Source organism: Amphiprion ocellaris, chromosome 1, assembly GCF_022539595.1.
Source record: "Amphiprion ocellaris isolate individual 3 ecotype Okinawa chromosome 1, ASM2253959v1, whole genome shotgun sequence".
NCBI lineage: Eukaryota > Metazoa > Chordata > Actinopteri > Pomacentridae > Amphiprion > Amphiprion ocellaris.
This window is the reverse complement of record NC_072766.1, coordinates 16,702,796-16,719,728: the sequence shown is the minus strand read 5'-3', so window position 1 is coordinate 16,719,728 and position 16,933 is coordinate 16,702,796. Positions and strand designations below refer to the sequence as shown.

The window sequence follows — 16,933 nt, the reverse complement described above, 5'->3', positions numbered from 1 at the left end:
CCCTGGTTCGTGTCCCGGCCTGGGCCTAGGATCTTTATGCATGGAGTCTGCAAGTTCTCCCTGTGCATACATGGATTTTCACCAGGTACTCTGGCTTCCTCCCACAGTCCAAAAAACATGCTGAGTTTAATTGGTGATTGCATGAATATGAATGTGATTGTTTGTCTCTATTTATCTCCCTGTGATAGACTGGTGACCTGTCCAGGGTGTTCCCTGCCTTCACCCTAAGTCAGATGAGATAGACTCCTGCCACCTGCAACCCTAATGAGGATTATGAAGTGTATGGGTAAGGGATGGATCGGTAGGTGCAGATGTGTAGTGTGTATCCTGTGAAACTGCCACTTACTCCACCTGGTGTCCATACAGTGCATCTGCTGCCCAAAAATAATTTCTAAACTTATCCTCATCAAACTCATCATTATTTACACACAGTTCAAAATGGTTAAAAGGTATTGAGTAAAATACAAAGGGCAAATGGTCAGCAAAGAAAAAACAATTGGACAATTGAAAACCAAGTTTTTACCTTGATAACATGTCTTTTTGATGCTTATGCTGGAAGAGACATTATAAATCAAATAATGGATGAGTATTTCCATCATGAAACTACAGCTCACCAATTACAGTCTCAGTGACATGGATTCAGACTTTTTGGATTTTTATATGTAACAAATTTTGCAGAATCTGTGTCAGGCTTGAACATACACTACAGTTCAAAAGTTTGGGGTCACCCAGGCAATTTCATGTTTTCCATGAAAACTCACTTTTATTCATGTGCTAACATAATTGCACAAGGGTTTTCTAATCATCAATTAGCCTTTCAACACCATTAGCTAACACATTGTAGCATTGGAACACAGGAGTGATGGTTGCTGGAAATGTTTCTCTGTACCTCTATGTAGATATTCCATTAAAAATCAGTCGTTTCCAGCTAGAATAGTCATTTACCATATAAACAATGTCTAGACTGTGTTTCTGATTCATTTAATATCATCTTCATTGAAAAAAAAATGCTTTTCTATTAAAAATAGACCTTTCTAAGTGACCCCAAACCTTTGAAAGGTAGTGTAAAGGGCTGAATTACACATTACAACTTTACAATTTTGTAGCGTAGAGCAGTTTTACAGTGTACAGTCATAAGTGAGCTGGTATGCTTGAGCTGCAGTGAGTGAGAAGCATCAAAGTTGAGTTATATCTGAGCTGTTTTTGCAGCAGGAAGGTATTTTTTTCATGGAAACAACTTCTGAATATGTAACTTCAATACACAGAGATGAAGTTATAGGTTTAATCAATAAATGAAGACAGACTTTGACCTATCATTTGTTCATTGATAGTTTAAACACAATAATTACAGACACCTCTGAGAAAAATGTTGCTCTCATGACAGACTAATTTGCACCACACAAGATCGCCTTGAAGACCATCAGTTTCTGATCTATGAGGTCTTATGTCTCATGCCAACATCAAATTGTTCAATGAAGAAGCCCACTGTTTTGAAGGATGCAGACAATGTTGTTTTTGCAGCTTTAATGTCGACAGAAATAAGTAGTTTCCAAGAAAAGACTTACTTCAAAGAATGTAAAATTGCAAAGTGTGAATAATGATAAAAAAAAAAAATCTGTGCAGCTCTTAAAAGCATCAGATGTATGATCTGATCTCATTAAAATCAAGTCGCATCCAGGTCAAAGTCTTTATTATTAGACATAACGAAGATTAACGTGTGATTGTATGATCAAATCAGATCATAATCCTGATAGTGTTAAATTAAAAGTTAATATCAGACAGATTTGGTTTGTTTTCTGCTTGTCTCCTCGGCGTCTCCCTGCATCAGCACCGGCAGCGCTATCTCTTTAACGGGACGGGCGGTGACGTTGGGACGGGGACACGGAGCGGGGAGGGCGTGCTGCCGCAGCTGGACCGACCGGGACCAGAGCCGCACGACGGGCCTGCAGACGCTGATAGAACTGTGTGAACCAGAGGGACTGGTCCGGTTTTCAATCCAACATGAGGGACTACTCGGCCACTCCGAGCAACGGAGGCGCCTGCATGCCGTGTTGCCAAGTTTGCGTCTTCGCCTTTACCGCATTTCTCATCGTTGCGGAGAGGACGGCGCGTGAGTCCTACCTGGGACACACACACCCACACACACACACACACACACACACACACACACACACACACACACACTAGACGGAGTGTTGTGTCTCGAACAGCGTGTTAGAGGCTGATTGTGATGATGAACATGAATCCTGGATGGATGTTATTTGACTTTATTGTGCGTGTGCGCGCCCCAGCCGTGCACACGCACAGTTCATGTCTGCAGAGCAGCTGGAGCACAGAGAGCCTCACATGCAGGATGATGCACAGAGTCTGAGGTGTCATGATAAATATGAGAAACATACAAAGTTGTGCGTTAGTTCTCACCTAAGCGCCTCTGTTTTGTGCCGTTGTCATGAATAACAGAGTCTCACCAGAGTCTGCAGTCTTTCCTATTTTTACACCCTGCATGTTATGAAATCCTGTATGCCGCAGGACTGCTGACTCATGTCAGGGTTTTCCACCTTTCTAAACTCCACCATGTCACAGTCTGCCAGATGATTCGTGACAAAAGGCAAAGCGGAGCCATGTTGTCATATTTCAGCGCTCTTTTTTTTTGGAGGTGTATGAATGGACGAGGGGATGGACGAGGGATGGGCGGACCCCAGGATGAGGGCCTAGTCCGCCCCGGACCTCCCGCCTGTTAGGCAGCTCTGACGGCTCAGGTTACATGTGTGGAGGGAGGCAGAGCTGCAGAGAGGGATGTAGAGAGCAGAGGAGGAGAGAACAGCAACCTGGCTGTCAATGAACCTTAGATGAGGTGAAGTGCACAGCAGAGGACACTGAAAATGTGGAGACACATGTGGGAAACAATCCTGTGCATATTCTGGCAATTCTCCATTGATTCCTCCTGACATAAACATTACTGTTCTAGACACTGCAGTGTGCCTGTGTGTCACTTATTAAAGCTGGAGTGCATTGGGCTGCATTCTAAAGGATGATGTTGCTCCTGTAGTTCATGAAACTGATTTGTAATCATACCAATCATATAATTGTGTGTTCCTGTCAGGTTCGTCCAGATTATTAGCTATTCAGCATCCCTCACTCAAGCAAAAGTAGACGTGTTAAAAGTTGAAAATTCCAAGTTCAGATTCCTGCATCCAAGTATCAGTTTCATGTTTTCATTATGTAGCAGAATGATTCCTGTCAGATATTGTTTCATCGTGCACATCATGTGATTCAAATGCATTTGAATGAGGCAAACTAGACCTTGCTTTAACTCCTCTACTATAGAGCAGTTTAATCTGTGACATATTTTATAAAGAGGTGGTGCATTCGGTGTGTCAAACTGTAATCATTTAAGTAACTATTGATGTAAGACATAAATGTAAGGGAAATACAAGGTACACTTGATTCATTCTTGTTTTCTGACTTTGAGAAAAAATAACAATCTCCTTTTTCTGTGTAGAAAATGATTGAATTTAGCCACCTGTACACTAAAGTTTTTGAGCTGTTCAGCTGCTGATACACTGAGTTAATCCACATCTGAGTCAGGTGGAGTCCTGCAACTATTTTCATTCATAATCAATTTGTTGTTTGACAAAATGTAAGAAAATGGTGAATATGTCAGCCAGTGTTTCCCAAAGCTAAAGATGTTTGTATTTTGCCTGCAGATATTCAGTTTTCAGTCATGGAGGAGGAAAGAAACCAGAAAGTACTCACATTTAAGAAGCTGGAATCAGAGATTTTAATAGATAATTGTTTATGATAATAGTGGGTGATTATTTTTACAGTTGACAAACTAGTCAATAAATTGTTACAGCTTCAGTCGCATGTGACTTCAAAGGACAATGATAGGTGACCATAGGCATATATTTTTAAGTGTGTTTATTTGTGTGTTTTCCATCTTTCCTCAGTGATCTACTGCTTTGTGTACTATCTGTGGGTGGGTCACAACTACTGCTACGCCCATCTTGCCGGCTTCACTGCACTGTTCCTGCTGCCAGGTGACAACCACAAATGGCTCAATAGATAGACACAGTAGGTTCACATAGAGAGGGTTTGATATTCATTTTTCTCCTCCTGTGTCTCTCAGGTTGGGGTCCCCAGTGGCTCAGTTATCTGTGGTATCTGTCAGATGGACGAATCCGCAGGAAGTCTCTCACCTGGACACACATTCTGCACCTGGGTCTCTTCAAAAGGTGTTTTGATTGTGTGCATGTGATGGAGATATGGTCAAACTATCTGTAACAGTAACTCTTCAGTTCTGGTTGGAGAGGAGAGAGGGATTGAGGTTACAAATGCAGTTTAAAAATGTATGATGATAACGATGATGATAATGACTATAATGATGTCTCTCTCTGCTTGTTTATGTCTCCATCCTCGTCCTGCCCAGACTGTGGGAGTGTATGCGTCTGCCGGATGAGGATGTGTACGGTGAGATCATGCAGCAGGCTGATGCATCTGCCTTACGGCTGTTCGAGGCCTTGGTGGTCACCCTCCCCCAGACGCTGCTCCAGACTTATGTGCTCATCTGTACTGATATAGGAATCAAATCTCCAGGTAAAAGGAAAGGTTGAATAAGAAATGTAGAAAGTATGAATGCAGGGGTGTATGTAGTAGGAGAGGATGTGCAGTACTTGTTGTCTGACAGTAATCAGCAGATCGTTAACAAAGACTCTCCATTAGGTCTGCAATAGACTAAATTTAGTGCAGCTGAAATTGATTTGTGTATATTTGTGTATTTATTTGGCATTACCTTCTGCCAAAGGGATACTTCCTGTCATCCCGACGTCCACTGTCTTAAAGAACATCCCAAAGTCACATTGAAACCACATACAGGTATCCTGCCATACAAAAGCAGTAAAGTAATATCAACACAAGCATTATTATACAGACACAACAGACCAAGAAGAGCAGTGATTCAAACTCCTTCAACTGTGTTCAGTCATATCGTAGAGCTTAGATGTATTTTTATGCATCTCTTAAAGGTGAGGATGCTACATTATTCTCTAATTGTGTGAAGCAGTTTGCTCCATTTATATGATGCTTTGTGTAATGATGGTGTTTGGGTGTGTAACTTTGGAACCATACACAATGTTGTGTTTTTGATATTGTAGCAGGTAATAAAACTAGTGCTTTCCTTATGGATAGAGTTAAACCACAATGAAGTTTACCTTCTACTGGGACTCAGGACAGTTTTCTAAATATTTCAGTAATGCTTGTACAGTAAGGACTTCCTAAAACCAACCTGGCAGTTTTATTCTGGGCTTATTTTAGTCTGTTAGAGTCTTTCTTAGTCGCAGCAGACCATATAAATAAAGCATGCTCCAAGTAAAAGAACAATAATGAGACATGTATGGAAACAAATAGTAAATGTAAGAGTTAAAATTTCTATATGTAAATTATATGTAGAGTTGCCAGTTTCTTATTATTGGCAACACCTGGAAAAATGTTGTACATATTTGTTCCAGCTTTCTTTAGTTCCTCCTATTTCTGTAAATTAGATAATCAAAGAAATTAATCTTTTACTTTAAAAAAATATATAAAATTTATGACATATGTTTGCCAACCTATGCAAAAGAAATGTCTGTTTTCTCTCTGCTTCTCGCCATGGCTGTGTCTTTTCCATAGAGGTGCTGAAACAGCATTTACATCATTGAGAGTAAGAATACTGTGAGTGCCCAGGAGCTTTATGTGTAGAGCTCATTTCTGAGAGTAGTTCAGAGCATTGCAGTGCTAAAAGCAATACACAAAAATGTAAATGCAATAAGTCAAACACTTGTGATGTAACTGAGGGAAAAGAAGAGTCTTCCAATAGAAGCAATCAGCTTCCCCAGACAAGAGTCAGTAACAGAGTGGCTGAATAATCTGTTATTGCAGCTTTAAATCTGAATAACTTCTCTACCATATTTTCAGGTGTGTACATGCTTCTGACATTGTGTATCCATAAAGCATTTCAGTGATTCGATTTACTCAGATCTCTCCTCCTCTCTGCCTCCTTCTCCTGCAGCCTCAGTGTGTTTTGTGGTGTGTTTGTTGTCTCTGGCCTGGGCCTTGGTCCTCTATGCGAGAGCTTGTTCACTCATCCGACCAGGACACTTACACATGACCCCTGCTGCCATTCTGTGCCGACTGCTCTGGAGGGTGAGCTTATTTAAACCACCTGCATGCGCAGCGTACACATTAAAAACAACAGTATTCATATCATGAGTGGCTGCTTGTGTGACAGATGTGTTTTCTTTGTCTGCAGGTCGGTATGTTGGGATCCAGGTTTGCTGTTCTCATGCTCTTCACACGGATCTTCAAACAGTGGATCCTGGGAGTCATCGGTCAGTCTGGATGTCAAGACTTCATCTAAAAACTCATGTTTGTTAAATCTGAGAAAGTTTTCCGCTGAGTGAAGCGGTTGTGATGTCTACCATGAGGTTTATCTTGTATTTGTGCGTTTACGTATGTATTAGAGGTTGAATACTGAATTGGATGCGTGTGTTTGTGTGTGCCAGGTGTGCACTGGCTCGGTGCAACTTTCTGGATGGTGTCTCAGCAGACTGACATCATACGATCAACTAGTCGATGGAGACTCTTCAACCTTGTTCTGGGAGCCATTCACATCTTTCTGTTCCTCAATGTGAAGTACGGTCAATCCAGATACCGCATGGCTGGCTTCTATCTGGTACGTGTGTGTTTGTGATTGCGTCATGCTTGTGTGCTCGTGTTAACATGGATTATACGTGCAAAATCGCAAAAGTTTTTAAAAGTACAAGCCATCAGAAACGCTGTGACGTTTTAAAATGACTGATCTTGGGCAGTTTGACTGTAAACAGTGTTATACTCATACTTCAAGGTTTAGGAGGGCACATCGATGATAAAAATGTACCCCTTAAAGTGGGCCTTTTTCACATAATCCTTTTTAAATGTCATAGAAAATGTTTAAACAGTTAAACGATTCCAGTTGAATCATTGCACTCTCTAAGACAACTGTTTTCAGATACTGGCTGGATTTAGAACTTTGATATAGATAAAGAAAACCTAAATGTAAAGCAAATATAGATATATGAATTCATTTTGGGAATCGATAACCATCTCCCTGTGTTTCTGTTCGTTCTTCCTCAGGCCATGTTCATAGAAAATGCTTTTCTTCTTCTGGCCTCCTCCTGGTTGTTCACCATGGTGTCCTGGGACACTGTGGGCATCCCTGCTGCAGTGTTCTGCAGTTTCCTCATTGGTGAGACACACAGGCATATGCTTTGTAAAAGTTAGATTCTATCTACAACTTCAAGCTCTATTTGTTCATAATTTAATAAAAAGGGACTGTTCCACGTGTGACTGCCTGAAGGGATATTTGCTTTTTACATTCTGAGAACTATTAACTTTTGCTGTCTTTAAGTCTTCATAGTTTCCCCTCTCGTCGCCTGTTTTTCTGTCTCCAGGACTGATAGCTTTGGTGCTGTACTATCGTTTCCTGCATCCAAAGTCTTTTGAGATCTTCCAGAGTATTCGTCACAGAGGGATCGGTGGAGCCTGCATGGAGCGGGGATCTACACTCTCATTGGAAGAGAAAGTCACGCCCACTTTCCATCGCCATGCAACGCTGTCTGGTCTGTTTTAAGTCAATGACTGATCTATCTATCTATCTATCTATCTATCTATCTATCTATCTATCTATCTATCTATCTATCTATCTATCTATCTATCTATCTATCTATCTATCTATCTGTCTATCTCATGGTAATAAATGACTGCGAATGTTCTGGTCAGGAGGCGGGACCCTCATGGACCTTCCTATCCAATGGGAGGGCTGGAAGCATCACCACTGGCTGCTGATCCGCTTGGCTCTGAAGACGGGAGATGTTTCAACCATCTGGTCTGCCTATGGTGAAGGGGGACTGGCCGGACTGATGGGTCTGTCTGAAGAAGTTCACTCCCCTGACGAGCCTCATTACCCTCGGGTTTGTTGTGTTCCTCAGCTATAGACATGAGAGTTCCTTAAACTTTAGGTTCTGAGAGAAGTTGTCATTGCTGTTGGTTTCAGTGGAGCAATGAAATTCCTGCTCTTAAAATCTGTGTTGTGATTTTTTAGGTTCCAATTGTTCCGCCGCAGGTTCCTCAGATCTCAGCTCCTCAACCAGCTCCTGCAGCAGCTCCACCACAGGTGACCCAGACTCCACAGGCAAGATCTTAGTTTGTTGTCGTCTTAAATAACAATACAATAAACTCATATTTTGATTGACTAGTATTTGAAGATTAAGCTGAAAGCAGCACATAGACAGCGTACAACAGATTTTGCAACAAAAAGCACAAAAATGCAATCAGACTAATTTTATGATAATCATATGAAAATTCTACAAAGTGGCTGTAAGAGTCTTGTTCAAGTGGAAAATTTTTATATTATGTGAAGAGATATTCAGTCGGGGGCTGTACAGTGGTGTAGTGGTTAGCACTTTCGCCTTGCAGCAAGAAGGTCCCTGGTTCGCGTCCCGGCTTTCCCGGGATCTTTCTGCATGGAGTTTGCATGTTCTCCCTGTGCATGCGTGGGTTCTCTCCGGGTACTCCGGCTTCCTCCCACAGTCCAAAAATATGCTGAGGTTAATTGATTATTCTAAATTGCCCGTAGGTGTGAATGTGTGAGTGCTTGTTTGTCTATATATGTAGCCCTGCGACAGACTGGTGACCTGTCTAGGGTGTCCCCTGCCTTCGCCCGAGTCAGCTGGGATAGACTCCAGCCCCCCCCGCGACCCTAGTGAGGATTAAGCGGTGTATAGATAGTGGATGGATATTCAGTCGGACAGGATGAGAACAAATGTCACCAGGCCCAGCCACCAGCTTTGCCATTAAGAAGTGGTTTCTGAACAGAATCCTTTGAGTTTGCACGTCTGCAGTCTGAGGCTCTGCTGTCGGCCTTGTTTCCAGGTTAGCGAGGCAGCACCGCCACCAAAACCGCCTCTGACCAGCGCAGTGGCCCGACCGGTGAGGAAAGCTCCTCCCACAACCATCCAGGATATGAGAAGGTTTCCAGAGATCATCCCAGTGCAGGAGGTCATTCTTGAGGAGACCGCAGAAGAAGATTCCAGCGCTGCACCATCAGAGGACAAAGGTTAGGCGACTTATACGACTCAAAATGGCCAAAACAAAAGAAGAGACACACCAAGTATACCAATTAAATATTGTGTTTATTAACTTTAATCAAATTAGACTAAAAGAGTATGGGGTAATGGAAATCAGTAGGGTCAGTGGTGTGTGCGTGACGCATGCGTGAGTCATGTCTGTGCAGGTTTTGCAAATGCAAACCAAGTCCTGAAGGGAAAAACTAAAGCACCAGAACCAAACCAGAGCGTGTGTTACCTGCAGAGGGAAGCACAGAGCGATTCTAATGCAACCAGCTCTTAAATAATGCAGGAACACACTGGGGCCCACAGGTGTGGCTCCTTATTGCACTAATCAACCCCTCCCTAAAACTAAATGAAAACTAAAGCAACCCTCAAGATGACCTTGGGGGTCATCACAAGTGCACACAGTACACAAAAGCATACAAACAGTGCACAGAGAAATATTTTAAAAAATACTGTTTAGTAAGGTGTTGAATCACCTTTGATCCCAGCAGGATGCCCATTGAATCATTCTCAAACTACTGTACTAAAAATGTTTATGTTCATCACATGTCACTGGGCGTACATGACTTGAATACCAGAAAACAATATATTTATGTATGTATATTATGAACAGAGTCCCACAGCATCTCTGCTAAAGGAGTGAACATTTTAAGGAGGTGCCTGCTTCATTCAATGTGCACCTTTGAGGCAGCTTTGTTTATGAGGACGACAGTCTTTTTGGCCACTTGGGAGCAGCAGATGCTATGAACACAGCACTTCATCCAGCTGCTATGCTACTGTTACCAGACAGTTTACTACTGACACATCAAACTGACACAGAGCAGCATTTTCATTCAGCTAGAGTCATGTTTCTGGCCACCTGATGAATGTATGTCTGTTGTTCAATGTCTGCTTCTTTAGTTGCTAAATCCTACAGTGTTCACCAACTCGTCCGTAGCAGTGTGTGTTAAACTGCTGTTTAATGCTGAGCAGGTTGTGTACAGTAATATATAATGAACATTCTTTTAATTAAATGTTGCAGCTTTAGTATTTATTTGCATGCAAAGTAAGAGAGCAAGTGGTGTTACTGATGTCAATACAGTGACATGTTTTACTATCTATACATCTATTTCTTTTCAGAATCAGGTTCTTACACTGAGGTTCTTAAATATGTGGACAAAAAAATTGGCTCTAATTTTTATACAGTTATGCAATATTTTGTTTAAACCAAACTGAATTAAACTCTACACGCCAGCCACATCTTATTTGCTTTATTTTAAATCCACTGTAGTAGCACAGAGAGGCAATTATGGATTATGGAAACTGTGTTATTGTCCAAATACTTCTACACTTGACTGTTTATTTTCTGGTCACTGAGTGTATGTACCCTGAACAAACCAGTGCTAGTTCAACTAATCTTTTAATCTTAACTGTGAAATGTTAATACTTGCCATGAATACCAAGTTATTCAGCCTGAGATGAAGGACTAGAGTATGTATTTGTGAAAAGCATGTAAGCAGATGTCTTTTATCTGCTCATGTTCTTTACACTGTGAGATGAATCTTTTGTAGTTACTGTAGAAGTGCCCTGGTAGTTGCACTTCTGGTATGTAATCCTTGAAGGAGACATCTGTACTGTTTTAAACTACTTATCTTTTCAATGTGTTTCCATTTTCAAAGGTGATGAGGAGTTTCAGAGCGCTGCTTACGGCTCGCCAACACTTTCGTCTCCTCAGCAAGCAGGAAGCCTCCATCACATCGACAGCAACGCAGTGACGCTGACTGAGGCGTCCTCCGTAGGTTCTCTGGACATTAAGACACCTGGCTGGTCACCTGAGCGGCGTTCCCCTCTCCTGATTGGTTCCCCAGAGAAAAAATCTGCGGTCCCTGGAGAATCCAGCACTACACTGTATTTCAGTGCAGATGCACAGTCGCCCTCCAGTGGCAGCTATCTCGGCTGGGGCTCTGAGTTATCACCCATCTCCACCTACCGAAGTCCCTACAGGATCAGGGAGGCACGTTTTGTCACATCCACCCCGCGGCTGGAGCCTCGAGCTGGGGCTGAAAGTCCAGGCCTGGCCCCTGTTGTCGTCATCCCTGCCACTCCTGGCACAACACCAGGTACGACCCCAGGTGGGACCCCGGGTGGGACCCCTGGTGCCTCAACTCCTGCGGCTTCGACTCCTGCAGCTTCGACTCCTGCAGGCTCGAATACTGCAGCTTCAACCCCTGCAGCTTCTAATACTGCAGCTTCGACTCCAGGTGCTTCAACCCCTGGTGCTACTACGCCTGGTACTCAAGTGATTCCTCTCACTCCAGTCATCTCCCACGCTCGCAAACAGATGGTCCAGTTTGTGGACAGTAAAGAGAGGGCGGTCTAAGGTGGGTGATGATACAGGGGAAGGAAAATCCTGGGTGGGGAATGAGGTCTTTTTCAGTTTAGCTCTTCAGGATATACATGAATTCATGCATTAACTAACTTGGGGAGGACTTGGTGGGGAGTTGGGGGTGTTTTCAGCTGATGTGAAAGTTGTGAAAGCATATAAATATAAATTACTGTTTATGTTTTTCCCCTTGTGTGCAGATGTAGCGGAAAAAATAGCTGAAAATGGAGTATAAAAGGCTGACAACTTTGTGACATTACTTTAATTCTTAATAACAAACCCTTGGTTTTTCCAGTCCTTCTATCCTAAACACTCAGTAGTGTTTGCCAGCTGGTGATGAATAATGTCGCTGCAGTAGCATCTCTGGTTGCTTGGAGCAGCTGCATGGACGATGGTTGTAGAGTATGATCCTCCTCACATGTGATGCTGCCTGCCAGGTCAATAACAAGGTCAATTCATACACTGTATATTCCTGTGCAAGCAATCAGAGCAGTTTGCAGCAACAAACACTGCTTTACATGAGAACTGTCTGATCCAAATTCGGGTAAAATGGGGGATGGGGTCAGTTGAAACTTATATATTATATTTAACTTGTGTTTTTCAGTAATTACCGGTTGCTGAGAAAAATAGAAAATTTGACTTAACAGAAAATTAAAGAAAAACAGAATTTAACTGGTGCTAATGAATGTGAAGCTTCCCTTTCATTAATTTAGAAAATAACAAAGAAAACTTAAAGCAGCTAAGTCTTCAGTCAGCCGAGGTCACATTGGATAAAATTTAAGAGAAAACAAATGAATTTAAATAATCATCATTAGTACAATGACATTTTAAATATGATGGTTCAAATTACAAAGCTTAAGCAATCATAAAGTTAAGACAACGTTATTAAACTGCTAGTTGGATCCCATTAATCAGGAAATTACAAAACAACTAGTTTACAGTAACCGAACATGCTGACTGCCAGGCTGCTGTGTAGAATTTCATATAATGTCATCAATACGAGTCTTTTCTCTCTCTTTTTAAGTTCATCTCTTACATGGACACAGAGAATTTGTAATAAAATATTTAAGTAATGCATACTAAGTCAATCCAAGCTAACATTCAAAGCTTTTGATTTTATTCTGCTTGGAAATTCTTATTCTCATTTTTAAAAACCTTTAGATGATGTTGAACATCCCGTCCAGTTTTCAGGAAGCCACTCATTTATCCAATTAGTCAGTGACTCGCTGTATTTACTGTATTTACTGTGCAGTACACAGTTGGTGTTTACACACATCACTGTCATACATAAAGAAACAGGTCAGAATTTACCATCTGTCAAACAGTAAAATCTGTTAGCTGAACAATCTGTCCTTGTTTTAATGAAACTATCAGACAGGCAAATGACAAAAAGTAAAGGTTTCAACTAAAATATGAATATTAGTAATAGTAAATATTGCTAATTTACTTTAATCGCAATAATTTCAATCATTGAGCACTTTAGAACACAACAGAAAAGGTACAACTTATGTTAATTGCTAGCAGGCAAATTAGCTGTAGCATGATATTTTGCAAACTACATTATGGATATGATGAAGGAAGCTGTCAAAGGGAAATTAAGCAATACAGAATATTAAGGGATATCAGCTCATGTTTCTGTTATTTTATGTATTTCATTTTATTTACCTATTTTTTGTAATGTGTATTTGATATCAAAACATACATTTTATGTGTTTATTATTAGTTTATAAGCTGCAATAATTCTCTAAATTTATAAAGAAATAGAAAAAAATTCATAATTTAGACAATGTATCTCACACATTTGCTTGATTTTTTTTTTTTTTTTTAATATGCTTTTTCTAATGTTTGGGTCCCAAAATAATGACAAACAAGAACAAAAGGTAACTTAAGAGGCACGGAAAAGATAAAGTCCATCCAAATAACTCTGCAGGGCATAATCAATTATTGTACACGTCTCTAACAGACAGAATGTAGGGTCACTGACAATCACTTCTTGCTTCAATGTTTAACTAATGAAAGAAGGTAAAATGTCTGACTGATGATAAGCTGTTATGTATGATACATGAGTCTGACCTGCAGAAATATCGTTCAGTTCTGTGCTTTCTCAATGTGAATTACAGACACTACAGAAGTGTATATGCTGGGATGGGAGTTAATCCAGCTCACAGCAAGATGCTTTTTTGTGACCAAGCAAACTCCAGATGAAAAAACAATTGCACGTTTTAAATTTGTATTAGATATCTTACATCACTACATACTGATTGAAAAATGTAAAATGTCAGAACATATTTGGTCTTCGGGTGTGCTGTTCACAGAAATACATGAGACATTAGAGCCCTCAGAAATAAATAGAAATGGTTCACAGACTTGTCAGCTGGGACATAAATTCAAATTTGCGAAAACGCTGAAACTAGTTTGCAAGTTATTCAGCATTTCTTGAGTTGGGAAAATAAAATTTGACCTAACTAAGCAGCTGTACAACTCCTGTAAAGTCCAATATTCACAGATGTGTGTTGTCCCACAGCTCATCCCTGAGTTGAACCTTCTACCTCAATATAACTGAATTTCCATGCGGCAAAAACTTTTTTCTTTTTTTTTTTGAGAGCATGTACTTTCTCTCTCTGTGACTGAAAAAAAAGCATTTTATGTCTTTAAACATTTTAATAATGTAGCTACCAGAAGGAGAAAAGCTAATTAAAGGTCAGAGTTTAAATAAAGGTTGAAATGGTGTGCTGCTAGTACCGAGGAATGATATGAATACCGTTTATTTAGATATGGAAATGTATTTATAATCATAGAATGTGGTACTTGACAATATCAGTCTTCCATGTGAATCTGTCTGATTTTCTATTTACTTTTACTATGCTAGACAATTTTACTTTATCTCTTTCTTTCTAATGAGAATACTGTATCTGAATAACTGTAAAATAGTAACTGTAGGATCAGTGTCTGTAATGAGCAGGTAGATGGTTGTGCAGCTCATGTTTGAAGGTGAGAAAGATGAGCAGCACTTTGAGAATATACCGTAAATTGGGGCTTACGGAGCAAAATACAGAGTTAAACTTGCTTTTGGCAGAACTGCTTCATCAAACGGTGTCAAACTGATCTCCATGTACTGCAGCCTGCTGATAGATAAAAGAGTCACTGCATGTTACTCATCCATACAGGCAGCCAGAGGGTTGTACCTCCTCCCATAGAGAAAGAAAGCACTTACTTTAACTACACATGCACATTACAGTAGTTACCGCACATGCTTGAATGTATGTGTATGCAACAGCAATAAGCCAGCAAATGAAATGTGTCTCAGTGCACTGATGTAAAATATCTACGCTTTGGACTGCAACGATGCCTTGGCCTTGGCTTGATCATCACAAATCTGCGCTTTGCCTTGTAGAGAGACGGCTTCTGCTGTCACGCTTGTCTCTTGTGTGTATTGCTTTCTAATAGAACACTACACCTTGCTTCATGTACCTGGTGTATATGGTGATACGTACCTGTGTTGATAATTTGACTCTTTTTGTATTTTTTTAAACGCTCTTCTTTTATATTTGATCACATTTACTGTTCTGAAATATGTGGACAAGGTTTTGTGTTAAAGTTTCACGTGTGAAGCCGTTTAGAGAACGGATAGTTTTCATTGACAGACTTGAAACAGCTGATTGCTGATTGAGTGTAACTTCACCACAGTCACTGGACGGCCTCCGTTCATCAACATGCGTCACCTTTATCTCTGCAAGGATTTCCACAGAGCAGCTGTGGGTGATAGTCGTGACTCATTAAGTGTGCTATTGATGTGGCAAAATAAAGTCATTAATCATGATCAAAGCCCAGAGTGATCTGTTGGTGCTTTGATTCATTTACCTTCAGTGATGTTACAACCTTAATAACCTGGCTTGTAAATCAACATCACAATGTAGTGGATTCATCTGCTGGAGGGGCTCAGGGATTAAACCACATTTCTCCCACTCTTCTGTACACTGTGTTCCTGCTCCTCATGTTGACTGTACAGACATGTTTATTAAAGGCAAATTATAATTGAACTCAACATCATGTCAGCATAACATTAAAGTAACAACAGTCAAGAGCCTCATGATCCGATAAAAATTTTTTAAAAAGGCAGAAATCATCTTAAAGCCCCGATTGTGTAACTTTATATTGACTTTAAATTCATTCAGTTCACTTCAATGCAATTAAATGTATCCTTGCTATAGCAGCTGAAAACTGCAGCCCACAACCCATTTCAACAAATTGTGTCATCGTTACATTACCATGTTTCTTTTGTTGTTGTTTTTTTTTTTTTTTTAGGGCTTCAGGAGAGTAGAAATACACCAATATTCTTAAAGGTGCATGGTCAACCACTCATCACACATTAACAACTACTTTTGCTACTAATTTGTCTCTAAATAATATTTTCATATGACAGGTAACATGTGTTGCTCTGTCTGGGTGAAGCAGAAAGTGTTTTTGGTCAAAAGCAAAAAGAGGATCTGCTCTTATGCAACTGCATGGGTGGAACAATAATTAAAGCTGGTCTGCTATGGTTACAGTATTTTTCCCATCTCATCATTTTGAAAGTCAGATGACAGACCGATTAAAGGAAGAGAAAGCAGCGAGACACTCAGCATTTTCCTGTGGTCGGTGATCCACAGCGCGATACAGCATGAAAGACAAAAAAAGTGCCAGTCAGTTGCAAATCACAAGATACAGCTCAGAAGAATGACATTAGACAAAAGAGTCACACATATATTATAAATAGAAAAACCATTTGCATTACGTATGTCCCACTATGATTATTTCATTCATTGCCCAAATGATACTGCAGAGAGCCTTCAACCTATTAAATGCCTTTGAAGATAATAAGATTTAGAAATGATTGAAAGGATCCTTCCAATAGAGTAATTACATTATCATCTGGATGGTTTCACCAGACTGTTGAGTTCTCTGTATGCTTGTAGATGAAACTAATCTCATCTATTTACTACAACTTTATAGCACAAACTGAGCAATTTACTGTCTTCACTTTTAATAAGTAAACTATAATGGCCTCTAAGCAAATGTCTTAATCCGATGAATAACAAATGACCACTATGTTTGAGCTGCATGTATTTAAAAGGCATCGTAATGAAGACATTAAGCACTTCAGACTCCTTTCTAAGATGTGAGGATGACACTGACTGGTTAATGGTTACTGGTTAAATGAATCAGGGAGATTCAGTGGATGAGAATCAAGCAGCGAATGTGCATTCACAGATTTTAGGACCCAGACTATCAGGGGTCCCAGTATAACCTCTGTTTGGAGTGACTGTTATTATCATTTCTAACAGAGGAGTGAAACACAGAGATGTTTTAATCACAGTTTTTTTTTTGCTCCCAATGCTATTCCTTTAATGTTTAGTAATTGATGATACAAAGACTCTCATGTGTT

General features: G+C 40.3%; 1 protein-coding gene across 3 annotated transcripts; it reads left to right on the top strand.

The window, feature by feature from the left end:
- Positions 1 to 1,882: 1,882 nt before the first annotated feature.
- Positions 1,883 to 15,548, top strand: xkr5b (XK related 5b). 3 transcript variants are annotated; one of them, XM_023299831.3, is made up of 13 exons: positions 1,883 to 2,110; positions 3,951 to 4,040; positions 4,130 to 4,235; positions 4,430 to 4,596; positions 6,047 to 6,180; positions 6,287 to 6,365; positions 6,540 to 6,709; positions 7,150 to 7,261; positions 7,467 to 7,634; positions 7,798 to 7,985; positions 8,117 to 8,206; positions 8,947 to 9,130; positions 10,805 to 15,548. In XM_023299831.3, the coding sequence occupies exons 1-13, from the start codon at positions 2,002 to 2,004 to the stop codon at positions 11,503 to 11,505; spliced, it is 2,298 nt and encodes a 765-aa protein (XP_023155599.1). In that variant the 5' UTR covers positions 1,883 to 2,001; the 3' UTR covers positions 11,506 to 15,548. The 3 variants fall into 3 exon arrangements, with proteins under 3 accessions (XP_023155599.1, XP_023155600.1, XP_023155598.1); XM_023299832.3 differs by having other exon boundaries at positions 7,795 to 7,985; positions 8,117 to 8,188; XM_023299830.3 differs by having other exon boundaries at positions 7,795 to 7,985.
- The last annotated feature ends 1,385 nt before the right edge of the window (positions 15,549 to 16,933 follow it).

Coding starts and splice junctions, on each gene's coding strand:
- xkr5b (XM_023299830.3), top strand. CDS start 2,002: ATGAGGGACTACTCGGCCACTCCGAGCAACGGAGGCGCCTGCATGCCG. Junction 6,181..6,286: donor TGTGCCGACTGCTCTGGAGG/GTGAGCTTATTT, acceptor CTTTGTCTGCAG/GTCGGTATGTTGGGATCCAG. Junction 7,635..7,794: donor TCGCCATGCAACGCTGTCTG/GTCTGTTTTAAG, acceptor TGTTCTGGTCAG/GAGGCGGGACCCTCATGGAC.